Below are 12,947 nucleotides of genomic sequence, written 5' to 3'. Positions count from 1 at the left end.
TCGCGATTCTATCTCGCCAGACCTCTCAAATCCCTGGAATTCTACTGTCCAGTTCGTTTCCAATCCCGCCCGTGCGACGGTGATAATAACCCGATTGAGCCAGTTCAAGTCAAGGGACTGGGAGAAGAGTGGCATGACCTTTGAGAAGCGCTGCTTCTTATGCACTGGTTGTCCAGAGCTATGTCGAGGATGAGTGGGAGTTTAGAAGGAGACCAGAGCAGGAGGGAACCAGCCTGACAAACAGTTCTCAGCTCACCGGCGGGCGGGTTGCGCGCAGTGGCAGTGACGCAGGGATGATGGGTCACGCTCTCCCGTCACGGCTGCACGTCTGCTCCTGATATAGCGGCGACTCCAAACAGCAGATGGAGGCAGGCAGGCTGGAGCCAGACTGGACGTGACGTGTGCAAAGTTCAGATAGGAGCTCTGTCCTCGCCCCCCGGTCACCGACACCCCCGGGCGGGACAGATGGAGCCGGAGAGCTTTTAATCAAGCAGTGGAGCGAGGAGCAGAGTCGGGTTCAAGGGGCAGGGAGTCGAGAAGCCGCTCCTCTCTTCCGTGGCCTGGACGGGCTCCGGAGGGAGTGCTGCAGGGAGTGGGTGATGTCAGCAGGCTGCTGGCTGATGGGTTAAAAGCTCATGAGAGAGCGGAGAACGGAAACCGAAAGCAGGAGTTTTGCATACAACCTCCCCGTTTTGCAGCTGATTACAATCCAGCTGTTTCTCCAAAGGCCAGAGTGGAGATTCTGCCAGGCGGGATTCCTCCGAGGATAGAATTCCGTCAGGAAGGGGGGTGCAGGTCACAGTTCATGGGGCGACTTCAGAGGCACGGTCTGGGGTGAAAACCTCCTCTGTCCGGGAACGTCGGGGGCACGGGGCCCTGCCTTGGGCAGAGAACAGTGCTCACCCAGACAATGTGAACAGGGCCTCACTGCACATACTGCCTGACCATCACAGGCAGCGCTTGTGTTTGCTGCGTGTCAGCAGGAGCTCAGATCTCACCGTCTTTGCTTCAGCTTTCAGCTTTTTTATGGCCTTGAGACCAAGTCAGGCCTCATAGTGAGAAATCCAAGTCATAGCTTCACTCCTAATGCTCCCAGTGTTTCTGCCAGCGTGGAATTCAGTGTGACACTGTTCCTTTGTGCTGAGAAACCAGGCAGATCACAGGCAGAATGTTTGTGACATTCTCAAACAGATGGGCATCGGAATACGCATTCTGCGCTGTTTTTAAAAATATTCCAACACCTTGTGTGCCCTTCTATATTCTGTGCTTGAGGACATGTGCGTCCTGTTCCTTAACACTGCCCTGATGTCCTCAAGCACATTTTCATCAGTTTCCCTGTGGGATCAATGAAGTCTTATCTATCTATCCTATCTATCTAACGGTTGCTCAAGAGGTTGACCTGGGCTGTGCCTGGTTTGTGAAACACCCGGGGAACTTGTTTCAGAGCAGAGCAGGCAAAGATGCGTCTGCTTTGCTGTCTGGTTGGCCGTCTGCAATAAACCTATTTCAAACCTGCACTGAACTGCACTGTGATTTCTCTGTACTGACTCTGTCAGTTCCTAACTCTCTGTACAGACTCTGTCAGTACCTACCTCTTTGTACTAACTCTGTCAGTACCTAACTCTCTGTACTAACCCTGTCAGTACCTAACTCTGTACTGTCTCTGTCAGTACCTAACTCTCTGTACTGACTCTGTCAGTACCTAACTCTGTACTGACTCTGTCAGTACCTAACTCTGTACTGACTCTGTCAGTACCTAACTCTCTGTACTAACTCTGTCAGTACCTAACTCTCTGTACTGTCTCTCTCAGTACCTAACTCTCTGTACTGTCTCTGTCAGTACCTAACTCTCTGTACTAACTCTGTCAGTACCTAACTCTGTACTAACTCTGTCAGTACCTAACTCTGTACTGTCTCTGTCAGCACCTAACTCTCTGTACTGACTCTGTCAGTACCTAACTCTGTACTGACTCTGTCAGTACCTAACTCTCTGTACTGTCTCTCTCAGTACCTAACTCTCTGTACTGTCTCTGTCAGTACCTAACTCTCTGTACTGACTCTGTCAGTACCTAACTCTGTACTAACTCTGTCAGTACCTAACTCTGTACTGTCTCTGTCAGTACCTAACTCTCTGTACTGACTCTGTCACTACCTAACTCTGTACTGACTCTGGATGGTGACTTACAGTAGCTCCTGAACGCCACGCCGCTGAGTTGTGCTGGGAAGCCCAGATGGCTGATGGTTGAGAAATAGAGAACAGAATTCCACTGTGCCCAACATCATGCTATACTGTGTGCAATCCCTGTTCCAGGATTTCAGGTCCTGACCTTTCCCATTTCCAATCCCCAGTCTTCCGCACCAAGGCTCTGGAATTCTCGGAATTCTGTCAGGGCTGGTGACATTCCCAGCCTGTCCGAAACCTGCTTTTACACTCCCACTCTTCCTTTGGTGTCGGTGTATTCCTGGACCTGTCCTCTTGCTTGTTCTCGAGTTGCTTGTCTTGTCATTTTCTCTGGCCCCCATCGTGAGGTGCTCTGCAGGGTTCTGGGTGAGAGGGGATCACCCCTGGAATGGCTGAATTAGCTGGTGAGGGGATCACGCAGGGCGTACAGACAGAACCCCCGCCTCTGCTGTAAGGCAGTGGTTACGACCAGCGATCAGAAACCTGTTACCAGGAAACGCTCGAACCAGTCCCCAGCGCCGGCTGATTCCACAAAGCACCGCCGCGCGTGTTAATCAATCAGTCTCACTACACTCACCCCAGCCTCCACTCCTTATAAACCCTCAATCAGAATCAGTCAGCGCTCTGTATCGGCTCCTCCCTTGGAGCTCCTACATCGCCTGTAGTTCTGACTTCCTGTTCTTAACCCTTGGCTGTTTTGGATTTTTGCCTGCTTATCGACTACGGATTGCTCGCCTAACGCGCCGAGATCACCGCACAGGGTCCTGATGTACGTTTTGGCAGCTCGCCGTAACAGCAGGGGGTTCAAAAGCACGTGACTGACGGCCTTCAAGGCCGAGGGGCTTCTGCTCACAAGGAGCCGCTTCGCCTGGACGTGTCGGGGGAGATGAGGGGGTTTCTGGAAGAGGCGGTGTTGGGGAGAGAGCAGTGGTGAGGATGGGAGGGGCCAGGAGAGGGTGACTCACATTTTTAAAGCCCCTGTAGAGCGACTGCAGCTCCTTCTTGGTGAATTTGGTCTGGGCCTGCAGCTGCTCCAGACCTTCGGGCTGGTGCCTCACCGTGGACAGCTCCAGGTCACTCTCACTGCTGTCTGTTGGGACACAGAGTGAGGGAGGGGTTACAAGGAAGGAGAAGGTGTGCAGAGCTTCCTGCACCATGAGGCTGTACAATATTAACTCCATTGTAGTACTCTGGCTCTGAATATTTAAAACCGTAATCCTCCCCATTGCCCTTTGTGGTTGTAGAGTGTGTGGTCCAATCACAGATGAGGATTAGACCCCATAGGAGCCCTGAAAACAGAGTCTTGTAAAATCATCCTCCATGTGCAAAGCAAAACTCCACACAATTCATGCAGATCTGAATTAGGTTAATACCCATTGCTTATCCATGTACAAGAGAGAGCAATAAAATATCAGTTACACCTAAAAATTAGCAATCAGAATTTCTGAAGCTCACTGCCCTGGGCCACAATGACTCCTGCTTGCTCAGGGTAGCATTGCTGTATCCACACAAATCAGAGTCAACTAAATCACTATACAAACAACACTACCTCACCCACTGGGACCCATACAACACAAACTGAAATGTTACCAGCTCTAGAAAGACAGAACACAATGGTGGAGTATGTGACCAGGGTGAAAGAAAACAAGGAGAAACAGACCCTGATGAAGTACAGGCTCAGTGAACACAACCTGGTCATAGGAACTGGACACAGGCAGACCTGGATTGATGCACTTTTTTCTGCATGCCAGGATCAGACATTCTTCAATAAAATAGCAAACCTAATCTTCCTATATTCCTAAATTCCTATATCTGCCAGAATCAGAACAGCTATCAATCCTACAGGGGGAGAGGAGGAGGAACAGATAGAGAGAACAGATGTTTCATGTGATAACAAATAATAATGTTTTATTGTAAATGCTCTGTTACTTTTTGATTTGGCAACACTAACTCATCCATCTTGACAATATAACATCTGTAGCACACCATTGACAGATATTTACAGTATCTGTAACTGAGACTCTCTCACCCACACCCCTCTCTTTCACCCACATCATCACTCTCATCCACATTTTTCTCTCCTCTCTCTTACTCCTTTCTTTGCTCTCCTCACCATCTACCCTTTTCCTGGCCTGCTCCACCCTCAGTCTCTCCTCCCTTCCCCCTCACTCTATCCCCTCAATCTCTCCACCCTCACTTTCCCCTCTCTCCACCCTCACTCTCTTCACCCTCCCTCTCCTCCATTTACCCTCACCCTCCTCTCTCTCCACCCTCACTCTCCCCCCTTCCACCCTCACTCTCTTCACCCTCACTCACCCCCTCTCCACCCTCACTCACCCCCTCTCCACCCTCACTTTCCCCTCTCTCCACCCTCACTCTCTCCACCCTCCCTCTCCTCCATTTACCCTCACCCTCCCCTCTCTCCACCCTCACTTTCCCCTCTCTCCACCCTCACTCTCTTCACCCTCCCTCTCCTCCATTTACCCTCACCCTCCTCTCTCTCCACCCTCACTCTCCCCCCTTCCACCCTCACTCTCTTCACCCTCACTCACCCCCTCTCCACCCTCACTCACCCCCTCTCCACCCTCATTTTCCCCTCTCTCCACCCTCACTCTCTCCACCCTCCCTCTCCTCCATTTACCCTCACCCTCCCCTCTCTCCACCCTCACTCTCCTCTCTCCACCCTCACTCTCTTCACCCTCCCTCTCCTCCATTTACCCTCACCCTCCCCTCTCTCCACCCTCACTCTCCTCTCTCCACCCTCACTCTCCTCCATTTACCCTCATTCTCCCCTCTCCACCCTCACTTTCCCCTCTCCACCCTCACTCTCTTCACCCTCCCTCTCCTCTCTCCACCCTCACTCTCCTCCATTTACCCACACTCTCCCCTCTCTCCACCCTCACTCTCCTCCATTTACCCTCACTCTCTTCACCCTCCCTCTCCTCTCTCCACCCTCACTATCCCCCCCGTCCACCCTCACTCTCTTCACCCTCCCTCTCCTCTCTCCACCCTCACTCTCCCCCCCATCCACCCTCACTCTCTTCACCCTCCCTCTCCTCTCTCCACCCTCACTCTCTCCCCTCCCTTCACCCACACTCTCCACCCTCACCCTCCTCTTTCCACCCTCACTCTCTCCTCCCTCCACCCTCACTCCCCTCTCTTCACCCTCACCCTCCCCTCCCTCCACCCTCACTCTCCCCTCACTCCACCCTCATTCTCTCCTCCCTCCACCCACACTCTCTCTCCCCCCTGCCCCTCTTCCCCCACTCATTCTTTTCCCCTTTCCTCACTCACTCTCTCTCCCCCTACCTGGGTCAGTGATGTCTATCAGCCCCAGCAGATGCAGCAGCTTCAGGAACATGAAGACCAGACAGACAATCCCGACTGTCTGCAGCCCCTCCGACTCCGAGCTGCCCCTCACCATTTTCTCCTGCCCCCCAGGGTTCCTCCAGCCAGCCCACCCTCCCACACCCCCTGCCCCCTCCACTGGGAGCTCAGACTCCTGGAGATCAGGACAGGATCCCCCCTCCTCTGACGCAGTGGAGGTCTCCCTTCTCCTCTCCTCCCAAATTAACGGGAAGGATAGATCGCAGATCGGAACGCCAGACAGCGTGCCTCGGATCGCACCCTCCAACAAAGTCCGACAGCTTGCCTCGGTCCTTCTCCTCATATCTCTCTCTCTTTTTCTCCTCCACTCTCTCTCGCTCTCAGAGGCTTAGGTAACAGCAACATGTTGCAGCGAACAAGCGACAAGGGAGCCATCATAACTCAGTCTCCCTCCCTCCACACTTCTGACTTTGTCTACATTCCCCTCTCCCACCACGCTCTCTCTCCCAGTATTTCACTGCTGGGGGAAAAATAAAGAATACAACAACAGCCACAGCAAGCCCTCGCTCTCTGTCTCTCTTCCCTGCTCTCTGTGTGCAGGTCTCCTGGTCTCCCTCCCTCTCTGTCACACTTATTCCGCTTTCAGGACAAAGCTCTTTGCGAGTTTCTAATTGCTAATGGGCACTGGGGTGAGGGAGAGGGTGGCAGGGGTACCAGTATGGTCTTCTGAGGCTCCGGGCATCAGTGCAGATGCGAGGAGGACTGCCGTTCACCAAATTGAGTTCCCTTCTTTTTTTCCAGAAATTCAGAAAAGAAGGTACTTTTCCTACCCAGTTTGGAGAAGCCAATTACGCGTTTTTTCGATACTGGGCTGCGAACCCCGTGACTGCACACGGGGAGAGCGAGGATGTGGCAAACCCCTCCCATCAGCTGATGCTTGAGCCAATCATCTTATTACATGTCACAAGCCTGTGCTGGAGGATTGATGCTGATTGGAGGAGAGGCGTGTCCCTCACCGACAGCGCTGTGAGCCTGTAAGCACCCGGGAGACCACAGGAGGCGCTGTTGCTGAGAGCTGAGAGATCCCACCCTAGCCTTAGGCACTCAGCTAGCTGTGTGCCTCTGCCTGGGGATTCCCAGTCACAGGTGGCTAGTGACATGACCCACGCTCGAACCCATGATCATTGAGCTCAGTCTGAATCGTACACCCTGTGTACATCTGCATTACATTTTTTACATTGAAATGCTGTACGTTGTTTGTATACATGTGTGCCAGTGTGTCTTACAGGAGACCTTTTTAATTTTCCTCAGTTTACTCATTTGTGTGTGTCCCTTAAGAGGGACAGAAAGCTTTCTAGTTTTGTCTAGAATAACAACCACAGACCGGTCTAGAAGAGGGGTAATCAGCACCTTCAAGAGGAAGAATGAAACTAGAGGGTATCATTGCCAGTCCTGTGTCAGTGTACCAGTCTCCCAGACAGCCACAGACCACAGACAGTGCCAGTCCTGTGTCTGTGTACCAGTCTCCCAGAGAGCCACAGTGCCAGTCCTGTGTCAGTTTACCAGTCTCCCAGAGAGCCACAGACCACAGACAGTGCCAGTCCTGTGTCAGTGTACCAGTCTCCTAGAGAGCCACAGACCACAGACAGTGCCAGTCCTGTGTCAGTGTACCAGTCTCCCAGAGAGCCACAGACCACAGACAGTGCCAGTCCTGTGTCAGTGTACCAGTCTCCTAGAGAGCCACAGACCACAGTGCCAGTCCTGTGTCAGTGTACCAGTCTCCCAGAGAGCCACAGACCACAGACAGTGCCAGTCCTGTGTCAGTGTACCAGTCTCCTAGAGAGCCACAGACCACAGTGCCAGTCCTGTGTCAGTGTAAACGTCTCCCAGAGAGCCACAGACCACAGTGCCAGTCCTGTGTCAGTGTAAACGTCTCCCAGAGAGCCACAGACCACAGTGCCAGTCCTGTGTCAGTGTACCAGTCTCCTAGAGAGCCACAGACCACAGTGCCAGTCCTGTGTCAGTGTAAACGTCTCCCAGAGAGCCACAGACCACAGTGCCAGTCCTGTGTCAGTGTACCAGTCTCCCAGAGAGCCACAGACCACAGACAGTGCCAGTCCTGTGTCAGTGTACCAGTCTCCCAGAGAGCCACAGGCTACGATGTCAACCATACATCTGACAAGATAAAAAAGACTCTCTGACCTTCTCTGTTACTCCCTGCTGCCCCTAGCTGATTAGCCCAGTTGAATAGATTTTAATTTCAATCCATCACTCCTGCCCTACTTCAGTTCATTATTATGATTATTTTTGAGAGCATATCTTTCCTCTTGGTCTCTCAGTTACTTGGCGAGTTCTCATGAGATACACGATTTATTTCTGCCTGCTTCTCTTTCTCCCTCAAATTCATATTCAAATTAAGATATGTCTTACTGGCTTGAAGAGAGTAAGGCTCTAAATAACACATTTCTGTCCTCATAAAATGACACTACAGTGATTTCTTAATCTATTTGACCACAAAGAAAAGATATATAGATACTACATCTATAGGTACAGCACAGAACAGTCACTCAGTACAGCACAGAACAGTCAGTCAGTACAGCACAGAGCAGTCACTCACTACAGCACAGTCATTCAGTATAGCAAAGAGCAGTCATTTAGTACAACACAGAGCAGCCACTCAGTACAGAACAGTCATTTAGTACAGCACAGAGCAGTCACTCAGTACAGAACAGTCACTCAGTACAGCACAGAGCAGCCACTCAGTACAGAACAGTCATTTAGTACAGCACAGAGCAGTCACTCGGTACAGAACAGTCATTCAGTACAGCACAGAGCAGTCACTCAGTACAGAACAGTCATTCAGTACAGCACAGAGCAGTCACTAAGTACAGAACAGTCACTCAGTACAGCACAGAGCAGTCACTCAGTACAGAACAGTCATTCAGTACAGCACAGAGCAGTCACTCGGTACAGAACAGTCATTCAGTACAGCACAGAGCAGTCACTAAGTACAGAACAGTCACTCAGCACTACAAAGAGCAGTCATTTAGTACAGCACAGAGCAGCCACTCAGTACAGAACAGTCATTTAGTACAGCACAGAGCAGTCACTCAGTACAGAACAGTCATTTAGTACAGCACAGAGCAGTCACTAAGTACAGAACAGTCACTCAATACAGCACAGAGCAGTCACTAAGTACAGCACAGAGCAGCCACTCAGTACAGAGATGAGCACAAGAGGGTTAGGAGGGGGGGGTATTTAAATAGGTATTACTGATTTGAAGAATGAATGGAGTCAGGCCTGTTTTTGCTGCTCTGGGGACGTGGGAAAGAAAGAAATGTTGAAAGCTAATGTAAAAGAAACAACAAATTAAATTAAGCCGAATGTTCCCCGAGAGCTGAGGCGCAGGAGCAAGAGCAGTCACTCCCGACAGCTGGAGGCCAGAGAGGGAGGGAAAGGAACAGGGAAAGAGGGAGGCAGGGAGAGGAGGAGAGACAGCAGGCGCGAACGAGACAGGCGCAGAAAGAAAGGGAGAGGGCTGTGTGGTACTGCTGTCTTAGCAGGGTTTCTAAGGAGTTGTAGGGATTCATGGGCAGTCAGAGTTTCAGGAATGAGTGTTTTCACTCAGAGGTTTGGAAAAGGCTTTGACGTTGCTACACAGAGAGGGTAAGGGTCCAGAGAGAGGAAGAGAGCACAGAGAGAGGAGTGCAATGCCTGTGCAGCCTGTACATCTCTCAAGAGCCACAGAGACAGGCACCTTAGCTTTGCACGTGACTGAAAGAAGCAAACAGAGCAGATATGCCAAGTGACATCTAGGATTCCCTGTACTGCACTATTGGGAAACTGGATTTCTGCTTTCTCCAGTTTTGCTCCTGTAATGCAACACCTGCAGCCCACACAGGCTATTCAGTCCACTGCACTCCTCTCTGGGTAGAGTCTGTTCACAACAGTGCCATGAGCAGTGGTCTAGAGCACCCCCTAGTGGCCCGATTCATTAGGAAGCTCCATTCTTTTTTCCCAAGTATTTGCACAACGCCGATTGCTCATGTCTAATAATAATAATAATAATAATAATAATAATAATAATAATAATAATTAAATAAATGCTCACACGTATATAGAGCGTTTCTGCACACTACACTCAAAGCACTCTACAGGCAATAGGGACTTCCCCTACCACCACCACCAATGTGCAGGACCCACCTGAATGATTCACTAATAATAATACACTCATGAACAATCCACTAACTAATATAATAATAATAATAATAATAAAAATAAACTTTATTTTATATAGCGCCTTTAAAGGTGGCCTCTCAAAGCGCTTTACAGAATGACAACAACAATAAATAAGAATACTCAAGATAAAACACAATTACAATATACACAGGAGACCGTGGAAGGTGGTACTAAGAAGAGCAGAGGGGTGAAGAATGGAACCAGTTAAGCAAAGGCTTTTCTGAAGAAGAGGGTTTTGAGTCTGGATTTGAAGGAGTTCAGAGAAGGTGACTCTCTGATATCCTTGGGCAGAGAGTTCCAGAGCTTCGGGGCATAACAGGAGAAGGCCCTGTCACCCATACAATGTAGAGGAGCTTGGGGGACAGTAAGGAGACCAGAATTAGAAGACCGAAGGTTGCGAGATGGGCAGTAGGGCGATAATAGTTCAGACAGGTACTGAGGTGCCAATACAATATCTAAGATGATACTGTGGAATCTGCACTCAGAAACATTCGAAACGTTTCCATGGAGAGTAGTGCATTTGGCTCATCTTTTCTTGGCTTCTGTAGGCTAGCACAGGCTGAAAGGCCAATTTAATCTCCTGAACAACCCCAACACCCATGTCTGTAAGACGCTTTGGATAAAACTGCTGAATGAGTAATTCAATATTAATTGCAGCAGGTAGCACAGCTGCGTTTGTGTGGTTGTGTCACAGCTCGAGGGTCCTGAGTTTGTTTTTCTGGGCTTGGACACCTGTCGTGCAGAGCCTGCATGTTTTGCTCAGGTTTGTATGGGTTTTTTTTTATGCAGGTGCTCCGGTATCCTCACACTCTTGAAACACACATGCTGGCCCCATTAATTTCTTTCTTGTGTGCACCGTGCGGGTGTGTATGGCCCGTGATGGACTGGCGTCCTGCCCCAAAGGCATCATCACTGGTGCCTTGTGGCTGCCGGGCTGGGCTCCGGTTCAACACTGCCCTCTGCAGGATGAAGTGGATATGGACAGAGGATGCGCGGAAAGATTGGCAGCAGCTAATTCAATCCCAGAGTCTCATCCACAAACCCAGACAGTCTCAGCAGCAGGCAGGGGCAGACCTGCCTGATCAGATGTCTAACCTGCAGAGCTGAGGACTGACAGCTTTCCTGTCTCCCAGGGCTCTTCAGTCAAGGAAACACAACGTTTCGGCTGTGGAGCCTTCTTCGGGCGTGTGAACATCTGCACACCCCAAAAAGGCTCCACAGGCGAAACGCTGTGTTTCTTTTCTTCTCTTTTCAGCACGGAATCAACCTTTACTTGTTCCTTTGCATCAGGTCGGTGTGACCCCTTGATCAGTGAGAAGAGAAAAGACAGCTCTGGGGCTCAGGGTACCCCCAAAACCTCGCTCTCCCCTCGCAAGCCCCGGGAGGGGACAAAAGGAAGAGGTCAAGAAGAAGGGGAGAGAGGGGGGGGGTGGTGGCGGCGGGCGTCCCTGGCACGAGCGCGCAGGGCCCTGCGTCAAGAGCCCCTCGCGTCAGCGATCAGAGTGATGGATCGCCGGGACGAGTCTAAATGGGTCAGCTATCGATCTCACTGCGCCCCCCACTCCAGGGCCGGCGGCTCCGGTTTCACTGGCGCTGCAGGGATTTTATTTTTACAGCGTCTCTGGGGCTAAAAATAGCCCTGGGCAAAGCTGTACTGTAAATAACAAAAGGCTGACGATGTGATGGCGTGCGGGAGGGGGGGTGGTTGGGAGAACAAAAGACACAGTCTGAGAAAAAACAACTTGCAGAAGCATTTACCATCAATGGACAGGGGTTCACACAGGACCTCCTGTGCTTTTACAAGACACAAGCACAAGATATCTGCAGTGTGACAGCCGGTCTACAACCACAACAATCCTTATTGTTCAGGAAGGAACACCAGGGGAGCAGAGACGGGCATCACGACTCCTGTGGCGCCGCCGCCTGATCCATGCCAGGTTTTACCAGCTGCTGGTAAAAGTCACTGACACAGAAGTCAGCGCAAGCTGCTTGCTGTGAGACAGTATCCACGCGCGTATGCATGGAAGTAACACATGACACAAAGGTGCATATTCATTGCCCTGTCGCTGTCCAAAAAAAGTCCAGTATCCCAGTGGACACTGCTGTGACGCTGTGAAGCGCAGGCTGGGATGTGTCCTTAGCTGATGTGCGCCCCCTGGAGGTAGGATGGCCGGTTTGATCAGTTTGCTATGCAACCACCGGGACCTGCTTGACGTGTGCAGCTTTGTGCAAACCAGAAAATATTTTGCACTTCCTTCTCTCAGTCTTTCTCCCTCCTGAATTTGAGAGTCAAAAAAATGGATTCGGCAGTGATTCGGCTAAAACTTTCGGAGTTTCCAGAACAAGATGCAAATTTGCCTCTAGTTTACTTCAGGCTCTGATGGACCATCAGTTTTAATGAACAGGAAATGAACAGGAAGTGTGTGTATTTCAGAACCGCAAATACAACCTCCACAGTAATAGGAAGATAATCTGGGCAACACCGATGACAGAGAAGACAGCAGATACTTCCACATCGCCGAACATCACAGACAACCGCAGGCCGAGTCAGCTGAATGGGCCTTCTCTCTCTGATGGAGGTGACAGACATCCTGGCCTGTTCTAACAGGTGAGCATACAGGAAGCCTAGATCCAAAAGCAACACAACGTATTCCCAAACCCTCATTGTGGGACAAGCATCTGCACAAGGGTGTGCACAGAGTACTACTTACTCTGCAGTGGCCACACTGAGCTGAGACAGCACCCCCTAGAGTGTGATGAGGGAATAACCAATTTTAAGAACATAAATGTGAACAGTTTCCAACAGAAAGAAGAGGCCTCCCTGCCCATCTAGCCTGTTTGAAAACAGACATTTTCTATATGTATTGGCTCAAACATGCCTAGCATTTTTAACACAGATGCTTGAACAGGCCAGATAAACTCACAAGAGCCCTACATTCGAAAACCTCCAACCACTAACCATCATGTCCCCACCTATTGCTTCTCTGTGGGAAATACTAAACTCAGGGAACAGGCAAGTTGATCCCTCTTGCTCTCTGGAGCTGAACAATGTCCATTAATAAGGGAGGTGGAGAGTCACAGAGCAAGAGCAGGAGAGGCTTGATGTGCACACCGCTGCCAGGAAGCAGAGCGAGAGAGGCGATACTCTGTCCCTGGGCTCTGAAGGAAGATGATGCGAGATGAGGAGAGAGAGAGCAGG

General features: G+C 50.7%; 1 protein-coding gene across 5 annotated transcripts in view; it reads right to left on the bottom strand.

The window, feature by feature from the left end:
- Window positions 1-12,947, bottom strand: part of kcnip3a (Kv channel interacting protein 3a, calsenilin) — an 87,749-nt gene that overhangs the window by 15,249 nt on the left and 59,553 nt on the right. For 4 of the 5 annotated variants that reach the window (XM_069180858.1, XM_069180863.1, XM_069180868.1 and 1 more), the window contains one exon: window positions 3,148-3,272. In XM_069180858.1, the coding sequence (XP_069036959.1) occupies window positions 3,148-3,272 (125 nt within the window). Of the gene's footprint in view, window positions 1-3,147; window positions 3,273-5,491; window positions 5,624-12,947 lie in introns of those variants that run through there. The other variant, XM_069180871.1, reaches the window with a different exon arrangement.

Source organism: Lepisosteus oculatus, chromosome 2 (genome assembly GCF_040954835.1).
Source record: "Lepisosteus oculatus isolate fLepOcu1 chromosome 2, fLepOcu1.hap2, whole genome shotgun sequence".
NCBI lineage: Eukaryota > Metazoa > Chordata > Actinopteri > Semionotiformes > Lepisosteidae > Lepisosteus > Lepisosteus oculatus.
The sequence above is the reverse complement of the archived record's forward strand: the minus strand, read 5'-3'. Positions and strand labels throughout refer to the sequence as shown.